Source organism: Pygoscelis adeliae, unplaced genomic scaffold (assembly GCF_000699105.1).
Source record: "Pygoscelis adeliae isolate BGI_AS28 unplaced genomic scaffold, ASM69910v1 Scaffold140, whole genome shotgun sequence".
In the NCBI taxonomy this organism is placed as follows: domain Eukaryota; kingdom Metazoa; phylum Chordata; class Aves; order Sphenisciformes; family Spheniscidae; genus Pygoscelis; species Pygoscelis adeliae.
Genome location: NW_008824044.1, coordinates 847,272 through 870,012, shown reverse-complemented (window position 1 = coordinate 870,012; position 22,741 = coordinate 847,272). Strand labels below are relative to the sequence as shown.

General features: G+C 35.4%; 1 protein-coding gene across 1 annotated transcript in view; it reads left to right on the top strand.

Moving 5' to 3' along the window:
* Positions 1-22,129, top strand: part of RTTN (rotatin) — a 92,284-nt gene extending 70,155 nt beyond the window's left edge. The window contains exons 40-49 of the mRNA XM_009333498.1: positions 852-1,063; positions 5,628-5,733; positions 8,100-8,194; positions 12,296-12,373; positions 13,791-13,917; positions 15,734-15,933; positions 17,839-18,106; positions 19,376-19,479; positions 19,845-19,914; positions 21,667-22,129. Coding sequence (XP_009331773.1) covers positions 852-1,063; positions 5,628-5,733; positions 8,100-8,194; positions 12,296-12,373; positions 13,791-13,917; positions 15,734-15,933; positions 17,839-18,106; positions 19,376-19,479; positions 19,845-19,914; positions 21,667-21,749 — 1,343 coding nt within the window. The 3' untranslated portion in view covers positions 21,750-22,129. The remainder of the gene's footprint in view (positions 1-851; positions 1,064-5,627; positions 5,734-8,099; positions 8,195-12,295; positions 12,374-13,790; positions 13,918-15,733; positions 15,934-17,838; positions 18,107-19,375; positions 19,480-19,844; positions 19,915-21,666) is intronic.
* The last annotated feature ends 612 nt before the right edge of the window (positions 22,130-22,741 follow it).

Here is a 22,741-nt window from a genome sequence, read left to right as displayed (position 1 = left end):
TTAAGTAATTACCAATGGCATATCCAGAATGAAAAGCAAATGTGTCCAGAGCTTGACTGACTTTTTCCCTTAATTGGATTTTTATAACTCTTTCTTATATCATCAGACTAACTTTTGAACTGCCAGATATATGCAAACAAAACTTGTGAATTTATAGATTAGTGATTCTAGTTGTAAACCTTAACTAAATATGGCACCTTTGAGTAGAGCCGGAAATGATCCATTAGCACTTAATTTTTTTCCTTATATGGTTGGGGTTTTTTTACATCTTACATAAAAGGAAAGCAAAGTTTTGAGGGAAGATAAGAGATATAGCAATTCAAGATTATTATACAGGGGTTTGTTTGTTTGTGTTTTAATTATTCATTCATTAGTTACTTGCCTAGTCAGGGCTCTAGGTCGCCAAAATTCTCTGACGTGTTTCAATACTGAAGTATGAGCATAGTCCATTCAAGCTTGTGATTTCAGCCAGGTGCATGTTAAGTGATCTGTTTAATCCAAATCCAATTGCATGTAAATCGGCTGATGGGTACTGTTGGTATTATAATGCAAGCTGCTGAATGAAGTGAGGAGAGTTCAGAAAATTGTTGAACAAATGAGTGATTTAGCAAATGGAAATTGCTTTTTTTGTTTTATAGTCAAATTAAAGCAGAGCAATTCATTCATTCAAACTTTTCTCTCTTAGATTTTTAAAGACTTACCAAATGCATAGAATTTGTAGAACTCCTCGTGCAGGGCACAGGTGTAGCTGCTTCTTGGCTCACACACTTTCTTTGATGTCTTTCTGAGTTCCGAAGCACTTAAGCTTTATTCAGAATGAAATACAAAACTTTTTCTGTTTAACCTTTCAGATACCATTTGTGATTGTATTCATCTGTCAACCACATATCCTGCTTTATATACGGCTAGTTTACAGTTCCTCTCTGTCCTTTTGAATGAGGAAGGAAGAAGACAGCTCCAAGATAAACAGAGTATATGTCAGAATCCAACTATTAGCTTTCTTCTGGATCACGTTGAAGGATGCCAGGCATCAGTAACTCAACTTACTGCATTAATTATTCAGGTATTTACAATTTGACAATGTGATCGCAGGATATATTTTTGTATTTTTGTATTTTATTAAAAAGGAATGTAGTTACCTAATGAAAAATCAATTATTTCCAGTTATGAACCAAGACATCTAATTCGAGACATCTATTACACTCATTTTTGAAATTCATGTATTAAGCTGGAACAATTGCAAAGAAGCAACTTCTAGGAAATGCCTTGCAAGGCAGTTATGCTGCAACAGCACAGTATGAAATCTTATGTAGAGAAAATGATACATAGATGGAATATGTTTGGCCAAATACTGATATGCTTTTTTTTTTCTGCTTTTCCAAACATGTAATGAGATTTTTAAGGTTCGAAACGTAGTTATCCGTATTGTAAATGACAGCATTTTTGTTCTTAACAGCTGCCTTTGTAAAAATTGTAAACCAAAATGAATCATTAAGCCTTCTAGTTCATTCCATGATAGTGTAAGATCAGTGTTGTTGCACTTAAGGAGCATATATTAATGTATTTTCCAAGCTAGTTTTAAATTATCCAGGTAGCGTATTTTCACTAATTCTTTTAGGAACTTGTTGCCCAACGTAATATATATTGGTGACAAGATGTTTTTTTTCCAGATACTTATTCTGAATGTTCTGTCTTTCTTAATGTAATCTCATTATTCTTATTTATACTTTTATATACTGTCCTAAATGATTCTTTTACCTCCTTAATATTTACATTCTTCACTTATTTACAGACTGTTAAAATATCTTCCATTACTTAGTAATAAGAAAAGTTATATGTGAAATTTGTGCCTAATTCATTTTCCCTCACAAATTCTTCTTTTATCTGTGTACTCGTTGTCCTTTAAATTATGTGCAGTTTGTCACTGTAACAATAATAGTGATACATGATTAGAAGTGTAATGTTTGTCTGAAAGACGCACATTTCATATAACATAATGTAGCTTATGATTTCTGATGCTCTGGAGTCAGTGTCTTGTAATTATTTTTTTATAAGAATCATATTTAGTACTATTTTGCTATGTAAACCATTATTTTTTCAACATGTATTAGTGCATATTGGATGGTGTGACCGAAATAATGCTGTCTTAGTATCACTTCATCTCCTCTCTTCCTATGGTTGCTGAATTCTTGTAGAATAACCTCACTCCTACCAAAACTTGTCCTGATCTAGCTAACATCTGTCACATAACCTGTGTTCCTTTGCTTCTGTGTTACACCACTGTGGCTCTATAGCGTTTACTGGGGCATAGTGTTCTGTCCACTGAGAACCTGGTGTCTTTTAGAAAGGAGAAAATCCTAAGAGGATCTTTCTTGGCGTCACGGTATAGGCCACTAAAACTAGAACTCCCTATCTCTTTGGCAACTAATTTCAGGTAATTTCAGTGCGTAGAGATTTCCTGTGAGGACATGATTTTCAGAGACTGACAGCAAAACAGGGGCACTTCCTTGAAATCCGATAATTTGCTAAATATCCTGTTAGGTTTTTATATTTAATGCTTATGTGTGTGCCTAAAACTGAACTCCTTGGCTCTGGCACAAAAAATGTGATTGCATGAAAGTATGTCAGACAAAGATGTGTTGTGTTGTAAGTCACACTCCTCTATTTTCGTACATAGCTGATTGCCGATCCTTGGCAGCAAAAGTGATGATTCTTATGGTGACAGCAGAAAAAGGCTATACAGTGAAGAATTAACTGCATCCAGGCCAATGAAAGTACATCAGACACTATGACATAGTTTGGGTATTGTAAGAGATACCAGCTTTTAACTTGCTCTTTAACCGTTCAGAGCTGTAGATGGGCATTGCATTTTGTTCATAAGAGCGCAAAAGATAACCTATGCTGTCTGGGGCATTATAATACATGAAAGGGATATAGCTGCGATGATCCCCAAAAGAGGATAACAGAATTAGGAAAGAAACAGCTTCAGTTTTTTAGAGCAAGGTACATTTATTTATTTATTTATTTATTTATTTATTTTTCCCCTCCCATGGTGGTCATTGAGAGGCAGTAGAAAGAGGAGCCCATAGGATGTAAAGTAAGCTATTAAAAACAAAAGAAAACAAAAACGACCCAAAAGATATAAATATGTTCTTTCTTCAAGAGACGCACTCAAGCAAATAATTGACTAACATAGAAAAGGCTGTGAGAGAGAATTTTCAAACAGTCAGTCATCTCCATTAATCATCCTAATTACATAAAATCTACAGAATAGGTGATATGCAATGGCAAATGCTAACTTAGGACCCGGTCTGCAGGTATGAATATTAGCAGACCAGGTCCTAAATTAGTATGCATTATTGCATACAACCAATTTAGTAAACACACATGCTGACTTTGAAAGGTTTTGGTGCTTTTGTGTACGTAAACTTCAATCCTTGTATACATGTTTTCAAGATGAGAAGTAAAAGTAATAAGGAAATCATAATACATACATAAAGTCTCAAATTTAGGCCCTACTTTTTTTTCTAGAGATAAAATTTACAAAGTTTTAGAAAGGCTGTGATCTCCCCTTCAACTAACTTTACAGTAGGTGCAGACTAACATAGCTAGATCTGCTCTGGATTTATGGGGCATCTTAAATTTATTAATCATCATAATTTCAAAAAAGAATTAAAAGTGTCCATTCTCATTTTAATACTTTAATACTAGTAGTTTAAAACTATAGCATCTGCTGGCAGAAAGCATTATAAATTTACATAGAGGTTTTTTTTTTCCATTCAACTAGTAGTTAATCATCAATTAATTATTAATTATTTAAGTGTTCCCTATGATTGACATACATTATCTTTTTTATTATAAAATGCAATTCTTGATTGCAGAGTAAGGAAAAAATGCATAAAGGAGCATGCTTCAAGAAAGAATGGAATTTTTTTATTTTTTAAGATAAAATTTAGAAAATCGTAAGATGAAATTAAAACTTTCAAAAAAGATACAATTATAGGACAACTCACCTTAATTATTTAATCAGTTCTAATCAACCACATAATACTTAATTAAAGGAAAAAAACCCAAGAGATTGACAGGGATTGACAGTTTTTTAATTACTAAAATATTCCAAAGTACTAAGAAAAAATAAAAACAGCTAGCAACTTAATAGGGCAAAAGCCTCTGAGTGGATAAATCACAAAATCTACATTTTAGGTTATGCAGGATTGAAGGAACTCAACATTTTGTTTTTTCCTGGCTTGTGTAAATTAGCATCAAGTTTAAACTTTATGCTTTTTATATTTTTAACTACTCAAACATCTAAATTCTTTAATTTGAAAAGAAACCACCACCTATCAGTACAGAAAAATAGTTAATTTACTTAGAACATTCTTGTGTTGCTGATAGCTTTGAGATTTTACTTGGGATCTAATAAAGCCAGTTGTAGTCTAAATGTGATATTTTTTTTTTTGTTGTTCGCTATAAATGCAGAACCCAGTCCATGCTTTGGTGCTTTAATTTGGTGTCAGTTGTCCTTATCAATGAGGTTGGGGATTTTTTTCAAGTTATTAACTTACTACTCTTCATCCCTTGACCTTTTCAGTCCTGGTTACACTGAACACTTCAATAAATGATAACCCTAGAGCATACATTGATATTTTATTGCATATTAAAATTTGAAAAATTTCTTAGGCAATTACTAGCTGGAGGACTAAAGACAATAAAAGGTGATATATGTGATGTTTGTAGAGGTGTAAAATCTACGAGGTCCTATGGCTAGGTACTTATGAGACTTCTATCTGAAGTGTTAAGTTTTTCTTAAGATGCTGTATTTTTGGCTAACTTTAAAATATGTTTTTCTTTCTACTATGATCCAGCAGCAGTTCTTATTTTACTATATTCTTCTGATTACAATGCATACCATTCTCTGTTATATTGGATGTCAGTGTTGGAATGATATTTTAGGCAAAATTGCTAAGTGGACAAAATTCTCTAGTGGATAATATATAAAGCACAGACAGCTCCTCGTCTTTCAACTATCTTGTTATATGACTCCAAATAAATATTCCTTTGAAAGCACAGAGATTATACTTATGTTATTAGAAATATGGTGATGCTCACAAAGGCCTCACAAAAATAAGACAAACTACCATTTTTCTCTGGTTGGAAGAGTATCTAAAAAAATTATCCATGTGTCAATGATATTTTTACTCTAAAGAATTTCACTGATATTTAATGTCTCTTCTTCATCATTGTGTTGAAGGAAAGTGAGATTGCACTAAAGGCAAGTCAGTGAATTATCTGTGATAGCAAGCCTGAATATTAGGAAAGATCTGGATGCCAGGGCTGGGAATCTAGGCTTTAGGAAGGTAGAATGTTAAGAAAAGAGTAAGAGGAATGGGCTTAGGAGCAAAAAAAAAAAAAAAAAAAATTTTTTTTAACACTTTAATTAGAAATAATAATGAATCACTTCAGTGCAGACAGACTATAAACATGAATATAGAGAGGGAGAACTCTGGATAGGAATATAGTGATGAATCATCCAAATGAAAATATAGACTATGACAACATATTTATAGATATGAATACTTTTAATACGGTCATTTTTCATTTCAGTAATGAAATTGCATTATTTGTAGGTCTGTGAAAGAAAATCTTCAAAGGATGTGCTGAAAGAAGTTGCTACAAATGCATTACTATCTCTGTTAGCTGTCAGTAAAAATGCCCAGAAATGTGCTTTGGAAGGTGAGCATTTCAAAATATATGTTAAATGATTTATGAATCAAATGCTTGCAGGTGTTCTACATATTTTTTAAATCATCATTTTTTTTGTCAAAACAAAAGACCTAGTTTTCAGTGGCATTTTTTGCAGATTTTTACAGAGAAAGCTTATTAATAATTAAAGTTTTCAGCTACAGATAAAATATTATATTGTAGCCAGTCTAAAAATTTGCGGTGAAATCACATCTCTGTGTTGGAGTGAGAAGAGAGCTGTGAGCTTTTACTGCTAGTGGCATATTCATCCGTTCGAAACTGGAGATTTTGTACTGTCAGTATCTTCCATTTCTTGTTTCACCCTATGCCAATACAGGTTTGTAGGTGAAAGTATGCCCTGTGTTCTCAGTTCTGGCTGTACCTGTGGACAAGAAGAGACTTCTTTTTCTCAGCTTTGTTCTTCCCTGCCTCTTTGTTTCTTTCTTCCCATTTTACAGTTTAAGTAGGACCTTCTCCCCTTGCAATGCAACATCTTTCATGCCTAAGGTTTTTACTTTACAGTAGTAAAACAAAAGTAAAAAAAACTCTAATCAAAGGGGTTTTGTGCCCACTAGAGCACAGGTGAGACTGGTTAATTTGCATTTCTCATGTATCATGCATTTAATACCTGCTGGTCAGCAAAAGTGCACTTTGTCTTAGGTGCTTTCTCATTACTTGCATCTCTCTGTTGGTTTGTTCAGTCCTTTAAACCTGCACTACACTGAAATAGATAGCCTAGATATGTCTGCTCAATGTCTGACCCCAATAGTGGCAGAAGACTCCAAACTTCAAATCCTATGCTATATACCTACTTCCTTCTCTTTCCCGGTGTATTGGTGGTCTACTCAGCCCTTGCTTCAATCAGGGTTGTTCTTCTGTTGATGACCCACTAGATCATCTAAGGCCTGACTTCCTGTGAAGGCACTATCAGTGCATGAAGTGCATCATGTTCCGTGCTAGAGCAGCCTTCAAGTCATCCTTGCTGTGATGCAACACGAATCTTAGAAGAGGAGTAGGAGTTCTGGCATTCAAATCAATGTCCTGAAGATATCTGTAGCTCTAACATCACCTGTTCAGCTCTGAAGGACTACTTTTTAAGATACAAATACAAAGTCCTGCACCTGGAAAGGAACAACCCCTTACAGTAGTACAGGCTGACTGGGGAGCTGAAAAGGACCTTGAGGTCTTGGTAGCCAGCAAGCTTGAATGTGAGTAGACTAACAGCATCCTGGGCTGTATTAACGTGAAGACAGCCAGTAGATTGAGGGGAAAGGATTATCTTTCCTCTACTTAGCACTTGTTAGAGCAAATCTAGAATAATACATCCAGTTTTGGCCCAGTACAAGAAAGACATCAACAAACTGCAAGTTCAGCAGAGGGCCACCAAGGTGGTTGTGTCCACCCGTCCTTAGAGGAGAGGCTGAGGGAACTGGCCTTCTTCAACCTGGAGAAAAGAAGGTTTAGGGAGGACCTAATAGCAGCCTTCTCATACCTATGAGGTTTTGAAGAAGACAGAGCCAGCTTTTTCACAGCAGTGCATGGTGTAGGGGGATGAGAGAGAATGGGCATAAATTGAAACGTGAGAGTCAGACTGGCCATAAAGAAATGTTTCCCCTTTGAAGGCAGTGAAGCAGTGGCTAGACATACTGTGCAGTCTCTGTCTTGGCCATTTTCAAGACCCAACTGGATAAGGCCACAGGTAAACCTTGCCTGATCTTATAGCTGACTCTGCTTTGAGCAGGAGGTTGGACTATATGACCTCTGGAGGCCATCTCTTCCAACTTGAATTATCCCATGAGCCTATGATCTTGTAATAAATTAAAGACTCTAGATCCCAAGAAAAGAGCCTAACAACATTTTGCATTTTGAGTCACCTGAACATTTGCTTTCATTTGTCTCATCTCAGATGCAGCAAATCTGTTGCTGTTAGGGAAGAGTTGGGTAAGATAAATGCATGCCCTAACCTCTTGAAGCTTCAGTCTTCTAGGCAGTGTCATTGAAGATATCCTGAAGAATTATGAGTTGCTATCCTCTTCCTTCCAAATCATCTTCCCCTCTCTATCTTATCAGCCCTTCCTTTGGGCATTACTCTCACAGGTCTCTCTTGCAAGAGGACTCAAATGTATTCTTGCTTCTTGAGATCATTCAACTAGATGCACTCCATCTCAGAGACTGTTACATCCTGATATCAAGAAGATAAAAATATATTATGAACTCACAGAATTTGGACATCTGAATCCTTAAATCTCAGTTCAGGAGGGTAACTAATCAAGATCATTGCAAGAAAGATATTTTGTTTCATAAAGTATTTCTGATTGTGAATGAACTTCTAAATGTTAATATATTTTGTCTTCCAGTTGACCTGATAGACAGCTGTATAGAAAATATGAAACATATTCATGCACAGCTGAATTTGGATTCCCTAAAGCCTGGGAAAGCACAGAAAAAAAAGGTAATTTTAAAAACCAAAAGACTGATATGATAAGGCACTTCCCAGCTCTTTTTTGTTTGTTTTGGTTTGTTTTCTTGAGGTAGATACTGTTGGTATTTGTAATGGGTGAGACAGAGTAGATGACAACTTGTAGTGGATCTGGATACTGGGACTTCTTTAAGTTTCAATGATTTTAGAGCTTTTACCAACTTGATTGTCTCACACACTCACTCTTCCACCCAGATTTATGTTCACTAGGTCTCAACTTCCTTTTCCAACATGGAGATGACTGCTGGTTCAGGAAAGTCAGGCAGAAAATCACATCAGTTTGTGCTTTGCAGCTGCTCAGTTACCGGTCTTGGATGTTACTGGCCAAAGCCCCTGGGCATGCGCTGGTGTTTGTCTCCATGCATCTCTCTGGTATCCAGGATCTTCTCCCACTTGCAGGATTGTTCCTCCAGCCAGGGTCTTCACATTCTTCTTTTTGGGCCCATTTCTTTCTTTCAGAGACCATTTCTTTTCAGGAATCCTTCTTTTTGCCACCAGCTTTTCTTTCCAGACCTCTAAGCTCCTGTTTACCTAATCTAAATAATCTATGTATGAAGTACAACACATGATCAGCCTCTGAATTAGTGGTTGTCTCATTTCTTTTCATTAACTGGAGGATTCAGGACTGCCCACTTTTAGTCCAGGTTATCAGAATTAGCAACTAGCCCATTCTGGTTGAAGCCAGCAACCAGCAGGCTTCTGATTGAGAGTTTAAAAGTTCAGTTTTGGACATTCACACACATACATGTTCATCCATTTGTCACCTGTCAGTGCTCGCAATTTGTGGTATTTATTTAGCCTACAACAATATCTAGGAGTACTGTATTATTTTCAGACATAGATGGACTTTCAGCCTTGACTTCATAGTCCTACCCAATCCAGATATTTTTCCTATCTTGTTTCCACGATAATAATTTTTCTGTTTCTCAGGTTTTCTTTCTCAGTGTCTTTCAACCAGTGCTAGCCATTTTGTTTTTTTCTGTTCCTGTACTAGTCAGCCTCCCTCCTACCCCAAAACTAGTTCCAGTCTGCTTGTGCATGTAAGTCATAGGTTTTTTTATTCTTTACCTTCTCATATTATGTGTCTTCCAGTTGTAATTATTTTTCTGTCCTCCTGCATACTTGGTCTGGATGTCTCAGTCTCTTGTCATTAGACTCAATTGTCCCTGGCTTTAATTTCTTGTCAGAGTTTTTTTTACCTCATACTTGCACTCCTTCCACCGCCTGTATTCCCAGTTTCTTCTCTCCATTCACAATTTCTTTGTTTAGCCTTTTTTTTTTAACCTCCCTTCCAGTTGTTCCAGACTCACATCACCCAGCTGTTCCTTACCATATCTAGACATAGATTATTTCTTACCATCATACAACAGTTTCATAAGATTTTTGTTGCAATCTGCTTGTTTTCTACCACTTTCACCTAAGAGAATTATTAAAATACAGACGATAACCTCTGCTGTCAAGTTTGATATCTTGTCCACTCCCACATAAAGCAGAAATTGCGGAAAACATCTTCCTGCAGGATATCTCTGCATTGTTTGAGCTAGATAGTATTTTTCTCTGAGGTGTTAGCACAGACATTAGCCTTGATTTTTGAGAGTATGGAACTGGTGTTTTACAACAATGAGCTCTTAAAAGAATTGGAGTTTGACCCTGACATTTGAAGGCTACAATATTTTTTCTTGAGATCTCCTAAACACATTCATTATCCCTTCTTCAAGGGGTGGAGGCTGAAAGGTGTCAGCTGGTTCTTTATATTTCTTGGGTTGTAAAAGGAGAAGCTGGAGACATTTGCTCCTCTGCTAAATGTAGAAGGAATTTAAAACTTGAAAGAAATTGAAGGAAAGGAGCCTCTGAGAAAGGTCAGAAAGACTGTTTATGTTTAATTAAGAATTCTTTGAAAGAGATTTGCAAAAGACTTTGTGGCAGATTTCCCTGGTGAGCTGGGACTGTGGGTTGCTACATCATATGTAAGCGTGCTCTTCATCAGTATGTGGTTTTCCTGGTTTTGGCAGGGATGGAGTTAATTTCCTTCCTAGTAGCTGGTACAGTGCTGTGTTTTGGATTTAGGGTGAGAACAATGTTGATAACACACCGATGTTTTGGTTGTTGCTAGGTAGTGCTTACCCTAGCCAAGGACTTTCTAGTTTTCCGTGCTCTACCGACTGAGAAGGCTGGAGGTGCACAAGAAGCTGGGAGGGGGCACAGCCAAACTGGCCAAAGGGACATTCCATACCATGTGACGTCATGCTCAGTACATAAACTGGGGAAAGCTGGCCGGGGGGGGCCGCTGCTCGGGGACTGTCTGGGCATTGGTCGGCAGGTGGGGAGCAATTGCACTGTGCATCACTTGCTTTGTGTATTATTACTGTTATTATATTATTATTATCATTATAATTTTATTTCAATTATTAAACTGTTTTTATCTCAACCCATGAGTTTTTCTCACTTGTGCTCTTCCAATTCTCTCCCCCATCCCACCGGGGTGTGGGGGGAATGAGCGAGGGGCTGCGTGGTGCTCAGTTGCCAACTGAGGTTAAACCATGACAGTGGTGCATAACGAAAGCAGTCTAGTTTCACATGAGGGAAGGTGAGACATTGCTTTCATAGTCAGATTTAGCTGGTCATTCACAAAACTGCCCTTCAACCCACTTCGAGGCACAGCTCTCAAAGTGAAGTTATCAGAGCTTAATTTCTTTTTCTCTTTCTTTTAACTGTTGGGAAAAATGTGTTTGACCTAGCTTCAGTTGCCCTGAGAATGAAGTATTTTACCTGATATTCCTTTTCTTTCACAATAATTACTGTGATGCTAACCAAGGGCGTGAAAAGTATTTACAAATAGGCAAGCTTTCAAAAAAAACCCCCTCAAAATAGGATCTTAGTAAAAATCAAGATATCCTAAAATAAATAAATAAATACAAACAGTGCTATCAACACAATCTACAACTCTTTCAACCTCCTAGAAGTTTACATATTAAGTATCAGTTGTAGCTTGTGGCATTTTATAGGATTTAATGGTCTTTGTATTTATTAAATAAATTAATACATATGGAAGTTCTTGAAGGAACATCTTAGAGTTAGTATTTTACTTAGCTAAAAATGAGAGAAACCAGTCATAAAATGCATTTGTAATGATGACTTGTATGTTTCTTTTTCACCTACTACACCTGACTTTAACTTTTTTGAGATACTTTTACTTCATCTCTAAATGTCATCAACTGTACATGATATGATTCATAAGCAAGCATTGTTGGTTCACCTTGTCTGAGATTAAGCATGAATCCTATTTTACATTTTTGTTCCTTTATGCTTGATAAAACAGAAATAGTGTCCTGTGGTGAACAAGCTTGTTGGAATTTGATCATCTTTCAGAAGTGGTTTGGTATGTCAACCTTATAGAAGTTAGGTCAGCCATCGTTAGCCTTTCAGTGTCACAGCACTATCATGAAGATAGGGTTTGGGGTTTTTTTTGTTTACTTGTATACTTGAATCTCAGTATAGTACCTCACTGTCCAGAGGTCTGTATTTATCTTTGTAATATTCTTATCAGGTTGGAAACTATTTCTATTATTAAGGATAGGGAACTAAGACACTGGGAATATAAGGATGGATTGGTCTGACCAAATGTACAGATCTGCAAGACAGAGCTAGTTTATCCTTGTTTTTATCCAAGGAAGAAAAATAGGTGCTTCTAGGGAGTGATTCATTTGACTTGTTTTAGATGTCTGCTTTAGGATGGAACAAATACCCAGAACATGTTCCCACCCATTCTTCATTAGTTGTAAGAGAAATGGAGCTCTACATTACAGATCTCTGCATTTGGCCAGATCAGTGCCCCTAGAAATAGTATCTGTGGGTTATAAAGAGGGATGAGGATGACTCCAAGTAACTTGTTATGAATGACTTTAAAGCTAGCTGAGATGAATCCTACCTGAGATCAGAAGGAAACTCTGCTGAAGAGATGTGACCCACATGTTGATGCCTTAGACTTGCACCTCTCCTTTGAAATCTCTTTCCTGCTTGTACAAAATTCCTTCTGGTCTTGTTGATGATCTTCAAATATTTTTCTCTGGATAGGAGGATAACCTTATCAAGCAGTTAAGGTGTTCTATGCAGCTCCTCAGAAACTGCCTCTTTCAAAATGAAGAATGCAAAGTAAGTATTCTTATACTGAAATAATGTGAGCACATTCAATTAGTGAATGAAGGTCTTTTTTTTTTTTTCCTATGAAATTATTTTCACGCTGGCTAAATTGAAGCTTGATATTAATGGCAAGAAACACTTCAAATTTCATTATGATTCCCACCTCCTAAGAATACTTCATACATGCATTAGGATGAACATATCAATGTTTGTATTGAAACATCATCTCCCAAAGATTTCAGATGGCTATCATCCTTTATACCCACTTCTGCTTTGCTTAAATCAATAATTCTACTTTTCAAAGCATATAATGTGAAAAATGGATGTGGAGAAAAGTGTGGGGCCACAAGAAAGGTGCATAAGAGGTACACTTTGCATCTTGGAAAGCAGTTTCCTCTCCTTTTTCCCTTTCCCTTTCTGAAAGACAAAAAAACCCTGAATAATGATTTGCCACTTACTTTTCTTTGTCTGTGTTAAATTATACTAATCCTGCAAGGCACAATTTTGTTTTCATCTTGATTTTTTTTTTCATCATTTTTCTTTCTCAGAATCTTGTTTTGAATTTCTTCATTTCACATTCTTTGTCTTTTTCTCTGTGCTTTTCAATTTCTTTTCTACCTCAGTTCTTCTGCCTACCTGTTTTTTTTCCATGGGGAAAATACTACATTGCTTTTTTTCATTCTTTCTGTATTCTTTCTTTCTGATGACTACTCTTCCTCTTTCTTATTGCTGATACCTTTCACGCATGTATTTCCATTTTTCTCTTTCACAGTTTAATTTGTCTTGGCATTGTGATACAAATAGAGCTACTTATAGCAAATGCATTGGTGGAACCACAAGATTTCCAGACCTTCCAGAAGTACCCCTATTGAGGGCATGTGTTAGCATCCTTTTTGTATACAGAACACCATGTAAATGATGGGCCTGAATAAGCCATCTGGTTATCCCTAAGGTCCCCATAGAATCATAGAATCATAGAATCATTAAAGATAGGTAGAGACTTCTCGGATCAAAGCATCAACCCAACATGGAGGAGAGAAGGAAGTTGCTGTCGATAACTGAAGTTTTCTATCATTTGCTCTGTAGAACTGCACTCTTGTATTTCCATGCTTTTTTAGTTCCAATAATTAGTTTAATTGGAGTAGAATACAACTTTAGAATATGGAGCTCTTGAACAATCACAGTTGGAATGAATAAATCTTTATTTTTGTTTGCATGTCTCTTAGTAATTAAAACGTGCTGGTTTTGACTAGGATAGAGTTAATTTCATTAGTGTTGAAATGAGGGTGTCAGTTCTCTCCGTACAATCTTTTAAAGCAGACTAATGGGACACAATAAGATAAAAATATGCTTTTCTCAGTCTATTTATACTTCATTTTCAAAGTATTTAATAGTATAGTAGTTTAAATTCTTCCTCATGTTCTTGTAGATGGCAGCACTCAAAGCTCATCTTGTTCCTGTTCTGCATTCGCTATGGCCATGGTTTTTAATAGACGACTCCTCAATGCAAATAGCTCTTCATTTGCTTTGTGTCTACACTGCAAACTATCCTGCAGGTATGAGAGTCACTCTATGATGTAATACATCAAAATATTTAACACAAATAATTAAGACAGAAAAGCATAATAAAGGGAAGAGAATGTTTATTACTACCATAAGAGGAAAGTATAAAAGCACCGGTCCATCAAGTCTATCAAGAGTTTTGATTTTAATACATTAAAGACTTTTGTTCACATCCTGTTTCAGTCTGTTGGATTTAGCAAGAGTACAATTGTATTAAAGGATTAAATAGCATTTAATTCAAACCATTGCGTTTGAAGGTTACACTGAAAGTCCTGCCAAACTGAATAGTATACTGTAGAAATACTAAAATACCACTCTAAGAATTTTCTCACAGGCAACGGTGTATCAGTACTTCGTACAGTTTGTACTTCAGCCCTTATTGAGAACATTCTGGTTTTGAAATATGCAGTAATCTAATTTAATTCTGTATTAAATTTCTGCCATTTATTTACGCATTGGGCTCAGTAGCTTGTATTTGTATATTCTTCATAAGGATTCTCTTCTTCATTTGAGGAAACCCTTTATTTCCATTGATGAGTAATTATCCCCACTACTAGAAGCCTGTTCTTTTTTTTCTAGTATACATTTGTCTCATTCCGTATCCTGGTTATTGACTCAGATAATGATTTGCTAGTGGGTTGAAGAGACATACAAGTATCTGTTGATTTCTCCCTGTTAAGATACCATAAAAGAGTTAGCATGGTTAAAATATATTAACTGAACAGTCTCTGAGCTTTTTTTACCCTCTTTTTAAGTTAATGTCTCCATTAACTTAATGGATGCTTTTTTTCATAAAGACATTTTTTTAATATGGACTGAAGAAAGGTCAAATATGTATTAGTCAATCACAGGATATAAAACTAAAATGTTATGTCCTGTGATGTTCTGGAAATCAAACTGAAGTTCTGATGGTCTGTCTTGTTCCTTAACTCTGAGTGACTCTAGGCTGCATTTTTATTTTCCTTGCTAATAAGGGCAAGTGGTTTTAGATTAATCATATTTTTTCTTTCTGTTAGAATAGTTGGCTTCTGAGGTGGCCCAAACTTACCTACTCTGAACTGGTTAACCATTTCCCCTTAGCGTAGTCAGACAAAGAAATGCATGTAGATGTTTGTAGCAGTTAAAAACGGTCTCATTTTTATTTACTTTTGCCTTGTAAGAAGTTAACCGTTGTTGCAGATGGCAAACGCCACTAAATAAAAAGGTCTATATGCATATTTGTGCACAAACATCACGTTGGTAACTTAGTTGTTCCCTGCCGCTGTATTAATTTGAGCTTGTAGCTCTGTAGTGTAGGATTTTGCATGCTACTGTGGCACAAGGTGATGACAGATGCAGACAACGCTTTTTATTTCTCAGAAAAATATTTTAAGGAACTTCTTAAACCTTTCAGATGTATAGAGACCTTTTTTTTGTGAACCAGTTTCAGAGGGTCCCTTCAGATTCTGATGCCAAATAATTGTATAATGCCTTTGATACAATGTTTCGGTTTTTAAGGAGACTTTCTGATACAGCGCAATGGCTTCTCTTTAACAGCAGAATTGCCTCTTAGGTTCTAGAATAGGACAGTAGACTCCTATTCCAGTAAACTAGACACCTATTCCAGTAAACTGCCACATTCAGGCACGTTTCTATTTAAAGCATGCCCCATTGACTTCACTGTGGTTCAAAGAAAAAAAAAACCCACCAACTTTCAAAAGTCCTATCTCAGTCTTTGAGCTGTTAGACTGCTCTTTCTATAGATTCTTTTTTTTTTAAAATTAATGTATATGTGCATTTCTCATATGATAAACGATTCATTTCTCTAAGGTTGTGCTTCACTTTGTTGGGCCAGCAGTGGACAATCATCGCTTTCGTCTACACGAAGTGCAGCTGGCAGTTCATTAATGCATAACATCTTGAAATTGGCTTCCCAAGTGTCAAACGATAACAGCCCAATTCAGCAGGTTGTCTTTTGTCTTCTTTCTAACCTTGCTCTGTCTCATGACTGTAAAGGCATTATTCAGAAGGTAAGTTAATAATAGTCTTGATTTTAGCAATGTGATGGATGCATTTTCCTCTTTAATAAACCCTCATATTTCAATATGGAGCGTCCTGTGATCATATAGAGATGCTTCTGCAGGAGTCAAAACCCTTATGTCTTCTCAGTTAGTTGTGTTACTCTTCCCTAAGTGCAGTGTGTAATTTGGTCATATTCATTGTCTGGACAGAAACAACATATGGAACTGCACAATTTTTGCTAAAACTTTTTATAACCTCTCAGTTTCAGTGGGGTGTAAAATTTTTAATACCCATATATATTGATAGCAATCACTAGTGGATCATGAAAGTGAGCACACAGTAGAACAAACTACTTGTGAGTAAACAAGAAATTAAACATTATATAAATCATTAGGTATACTGTGTGAAACATAATCTTTATGAAAATTGTAGTTTTAGAGAAGATTTCCTACATGTTCTACCTAACATTGGCTGTTAGGTAGAAATCTGTTCTTATTATATAAATGTAAGTACTGTCTTTTCCCTTTTTAATTTGTATATTGAATGATCCTTACTCTATTTTATCAGATGTTCATCTAAAAATCTGTTTCTTTTGAATTTAACTTTGATCATTTAAATCAGTTCAACACCTTGAGACAAGAAGTCAAACCATGTGGAAAATCAGCTATAGTGGTGACTTGATAAAACTAGCTAACACAACAGAAATTATAAAAAGTGTGTTTGTTTTTAGCATCTTTTATAGTAGTTTAATAATTGCAACAATTTCTTTCAATTTACATTAACAATGTTCTGTGCTTGGACCTAATTACCTGTTAGAAAAGGCAGGGGGAAATATGATCTTTTTGTGGTGCTAATTATGTGAAATCTGGTCATACAGTTACAAAATTGCTGATACTCAAACTTTTTGATAGAAACAAAGAGTTTGAGATCTTTTCTATGGTAGCTGTTCTGTTCCGTGAATTGTTTTGGCTTCTGCTGTCTTCAGAGTTTCACTCTAGTGTGATAGTCCTCATTCTCTCTTCTGAGCTCTGCTTTCGTAAGTGTAAGCAATGCTGAATTACTAATTCCATCTGTGAAAATTAAATTACCAGTATTATATTCACGTGCAGAAAACCACAGTGAGTTTGTATGCTGGATTGTTTGCTTTCAGCCAGATGCCCCTATGTGTTTTCGAGGGTCAGTGAGGTTGGGAAAGTTTAGTCAAGGACTTTTTTCATCATAGAAATGTTATGTTAGAACATCTCCCTTTTGCAACAGGGGAATAGATTTTTCCCTTGCGCAGAATCTCTTTAAAGTGGAGGCAAACCCTGAGGTTGGGAAGCAGTAGTGTATGCCATATCAACAGACAGATCTTTTTCTTCAAAACTTACAAAAATAGAGGACGTGACTATGGCTGTCAGTGAAGGGGGTGCTACTATAGATCCTTATGGGTCCCTTCCAACTTGAGATACTCTGTGATTCTATGGTACCTTTAACATAGCTAAACATTTAACGCAAGCAATAATAAATAAGGAGTCAAGAAAACATTAGGTAAGTAGTGCATTGATTCAGTTAAATTGCTTCTAGCTTATTTTTCGGGAGAAACGCTAAGTGCAAAGCAAAAAGCTTAGGTAGTGGTGGGAATTATTTCTTTAAAGAAATATATTGTGTTGGGTCAACTTTTATGTATCTACACTGCATAAATTATTACAGAAGAAAATGAATTTTACCATATTAACTTTTTAACCAAGATACAGATTCTTTTTCATACGTAACTCTTTTAAAAATCCTTGATTAATAATGGATTCCCTGAAATATGTAAATGGGACATTAGTCCTAGTTTTTTGTCAAGTATGCAGATTGGAAGGTCAAACAGCAGTGAAGAAAACATGGAATACTATAAATTCTAACATACTTTTTCTTCCTTCTGACAGAGTAATTTCCTACAGAACTTTCTGTCTCTTTCATTACCAAAAGGAAGTCATAAAAATCCTGGCAATGTGTCTACTCTTTGGCTAAAGCTGCTACTGAACATATCTTTTGGGGAAGACGGACAGCAGATGATCATGAAGATAAATGGTTTTTTAGACCAGATCGTGGAAATGTGTAAATACAAACACAAGAGCAGCCAACATCTAGCGCTTCTCATTCTCCATAACGTATGTTTTAGTCCAGCTAATAAACCAAAGATATTAGCTAATGGTACGTATCTAAAGGGTATACAAGCTATTTTACTCTTGAGAATATTGTGTCTTCCAGAATACCATAGTTTCATTGCAATTTGGGTTACTGACCAAGAACTCAATATTGTTATTTAGAAAAGCATTTTTATAAAAATTATTTTCATAGAAGTAATTATAGAACATATATTTTGGCAGAAAAGCAATTAAAATAAGAATATATAGCAAAAGGAAAAGCAACTAAATAGTTTAAAAAAAAATCGTTTTATTGAGAGACTGATCATTTGAATATAGTAACACATTATGAATGAAAGGATTTTTGCAGTTTTCTCAAACAGCTAGTTTTTCAGGAGGGAGTTGAAGGATTCCTTGTGTCAGTTTGAAATAACTTACTTTAGAAAGATATTTTTTAAATATTTCTACCATGAAAGTTCCTATCTTTCAGCTGGACAAAACTTCATTAGCTCCTGCAAGTCATGGATGTTGAGACAAACTATTTTGTGTTCTGTCATGTGCAGAAAACACTTATGGTAATGATAAAGTTGTGATCATGGCATATATATTTAATGTAACAACATGCACAGAACTTTTTTCTTGTTTTTTTGTAAAAGGCATGTTTCTTCCCCCCATTTAATTGCAGAGAGAATGCTCCTGTCTTTGTTAAAAGTTCTCAGCAGGTTTTCCATTGTGTCCATGCTTTTCATTTTTTCCTAAGATGCTGATTTGCTGCCTTAATTAAGCATACATTATTCAGTTACATAATCTGTGAATTCTTATTATGAAGTGAACAAGCAAACTTGAAGAGTCTGGCTTCAGAGCAAGGCTAGGAAATTAAGGGACCTACAGTGGGGTGGCAAATATTTCTCATTGGTTACAAATCATCTACATAATAAGTACTAAGGAAAATAGAAACATCTTAATTTCTATCCTGATGTGGCTCTAATTGTGGCTACTGGGAGTTATAAAACAGTTTCATGGCTTACTCAGTCCCTATGCATAGCTGATGGCTGTACATAACATGCATGTTTTATTACTGATGGCTTAATTTTTTAACATTGCTTGTTTTTGTTTTGCTATATTCTTTTTAACACTTCTTTCAATGTAGTTTGCCAATTCCGTGAGCATATTTAAATTTAATCTGATAATAAAGTTTCTGTAATTCCTCTGCCATACCAATACTTGGCATAGAAATAAGTGTACTCCAAGCATCAAAATACTGAGACATGTAAATATATTTGTGTGCTTTTGATGATATTTTCTAGGTGAGGTTTTTCTTATTTTTTCTCATTAGATAAAGCAGTTGCAGTACTGTCTGCCTGTTTGGAAAGTGATAGTTGTGCTGTTCAGAGAATAGGAGCAGCTTCACTTTGGGCTTTGCTTCACAACTATCAGAAGGTTAGTATTTGAGAAATACTTGAAAAAATTGTAATGTTTAATTTTATGATGCTGTAAAAAATGCAGTAACCTTTAAGTAAATAAAAATAAAGTTTACAGCAGCGGTTCCATTTTGTTATTTTAATCACATAGCTGCTCAGGCTAGGAGGTTAAACAACATGGTAAGGAAGCAGCTTGTCCTCTGTGATTTGTGACTGCTTATATAAATGCAGTCTGTATGATGATACAGTCATATGCTAATTCTAAAATTCCTGCGTCTCATGTTCTGCTGAATTATTGTCATTTTCTAAACTTTGCTGTTAAGGTTTGAACATGTGGGGAAGAAAGTCGAGTCATTCTGTTTTGTGTGTTTGTATATGCTACAGGCAAAAGTGACTTTGAAGAATCCATCAATAAGGAGAAGAATAGATGAGGCTTATTCTTCAGTGAATAAAAGTAAGTCTTAGTTCCAGCTAATGCCAATTCTGTATTTTTCCATCAGGTAGATCATTAATACATTTTGGTTGTTTATATAATCACAATCAGTTTTTGTTGTGCTACAAGTTTTTGAAAGGATATTTTTGTTTCTAAAATTATGAGTAGTAGTATGCTTTATGGTTAGGCATCTTATAAACACAGATACAGAAAAATGCCTCTTGTTTAACAAATTACAAATAAGACCTCAGGTAATTGCTAAGGTTAGTTTGTAAGAATAGGTCTGGTGCTTGCAGCCAAATGCTTTCTTTGCACAGTACACTTCTGTGTTAATTTTTAAATTTAGTGATGAGAAAAATTGTTCATTTAGCATTGACTTTGCTTAACAGTGCTCAACCTCACTGTGTTCAGCCACACAGAGAAGGGATCAGAACAGATCATTGTGCCAGCCTTAAAATACTGTACCATGAGTTAGCTGACTTTCTGAAAGCTTGAGTTTTTTGCTCAAGAAACTGACCATAACTATCGTTTGAATAGCTTTTACATGATAGGTTGCTATCTTCAGCTCAAGAGCATTCATCTTGAAAGATGTTCAAACGCTGGTCTGTAGCTAGAGATTCAGTAGCTAGTAATGGGTTTATTGGTTGTAGTCACATCAAGACTCTGATCTTGCAAAAACATGCAAATGTTTCATTTTAAGGAGTTTTCCTACTGATTTTAGTTGCTCCATAGATGCACTCAAATAGGTTTATCAATTGGGGGGCTTACAAGTTCCAATAGTATTTTGCACAACAGAATTGCCACAAAATTTCTGCCTACATTCAACACTGCTTGTCAGTGTCCTAATACGGAGATGTATTTTTGCTAGAACATCTCATGATAATTCTTCCTGTACTGTCACCTGAATCTATTGATTTAGTCAATGAACTGTTGTTTCAAACTCATCCTTTACTAAGTCAACCATTAAACATAACATAATACAATTCATATACTGATAATGCGTTAATAAATAGATAAGTTTGTATTGTTCTTTATAGCGTAACTACCACTGATAAGAGACTTTTCAAAATACTATGTGGAATCAACAAGGTAGAAATATGCAGCTTTTACAGACTAGCACCTTGTAGCTCTGATCCCTGTTTATTTATGTACTACTTTAGAACATGAAGTCCTAGACTGAAAGATTGACTTTTAATTCAGTAAACATTTAAATATCAAAATATTGAGTATGAAAGATTATATGCAACTGTAATTGTTACAGTTTACAGTCATGTGAAGTTGTCATCTATATTTTCCTGCTTTAAGGTTCTCAACTAGCCTACCCTATTAAAGCTTTGAACACTTTACAGTGATAATTGAGCTAAAATGGTAGATTGTTCTTCTGAGTACAAGTGGGGGAGTTTTTCAACATGTCTGTTGTTATTTTTCATTTCCCACTTTGTCCTACCCAAGGAGAAGTTTTGGCAAGAACAAGTCATGACCTCACTGTAACACAGCATAATCAAAAGGCAGTTTTCACTTTATTTGGTACAACTAAGTGGGGACTTGGAAAGCTGCTAAAAACCCTAGCTTTAAAAAAAAAAAAACCACAAAACCAAACAAAAAAACAGACTTTGCAACAAAGTATTAGTACTTGATTTGCTACTCGTAATATAGAGGTTAAGATCATAAAATAGCATGAATTCTAGCAAGGCATTTGGTGCGATCTTTGAAAAAATCATTTTGTATTAAGAATCAACTAGAAGTTCAAATCTTGTTTTTTCTTCCCTTTAGCTACTCCACAGCCAGAAGAAAATGAGCTACATGCCTACTATTTAAAATGTTTGGAGAATATAGTGCAGCTTCTTGATTGTTAATGATCATCAGATGACTTCTCATGTTGAAATTGGACAGTTTATTCAATGGGAGCCTGAAATTTAAAGAAAATACTTCTAAAAATACTTCTAAAATACATGGATTTGTGGCAGCAGCATACATGCTGTGGAAGAAATTTATGAAGCCTTTGAGGAAGGAGTTCATCACTTTGAACCAAAGAAATTGCACTAAATGTGGTTCAAACTATTTGTACTGTAATCCCAATGGGAAATTGTAATGATGCTACTATGTAAAGTATGTACACAGGAGAAGGACTGTACAGAGGAAAAGGACGTGAAAAATCAGTAATTTTCTTAAATTATGCATTGAAATTGTTACTGTAAAGTATTAGAATTGCTGTTTTGGATTGGTCTTAATAAAGGGGGTTTTAACTGAGACAGCATTTGTTGTCAGTGGATTGTAATTTGTAATGTTGCAGATGTGCACAGTGCATAGTTAGATCCAAGAACTGAAAATATTGGCAGTCATGGTGTGTTATACCTACTAGGTATAGAACAGCAAGGTGTGTGTTTTAGTTTTGAAGGAGTTTTCAGTTCAAACTGCTGCATTTTTTTTTTAAGATGCTAACAACTGAAAAAGAGCTCCCAATTGCTGATATTATAGGTGATGGTTATGATAACATAGCATTTTATTCAGGATATGAGGTATGTGCATCAGTTTTAGTCATTAAGTTACAACACCGTAGAAAAAATTTGAGACCCAGTCTGTTGGTTTCCAATTTATAAACAGTTCAAATCTTTTCCTTGAGGAAAAAAACCAGTCTGTTATCCAGGCCTGTGTTTTCTTTGAACTGCTACTATGTAAGTATTGTCATAAGTTTTTCAGTATTTTGTTCCAAATGAGTTTGAGAGAAAAATGCATTGATGCCTGAGCACGTGACAGTTTTGCTGAACGTGCTTCTGAAATATCTAGCAGGGTGTTTAGATTTCCCTCAACACATAAAGTTTTTGTTTTATGTCAGGGACAGATAGAA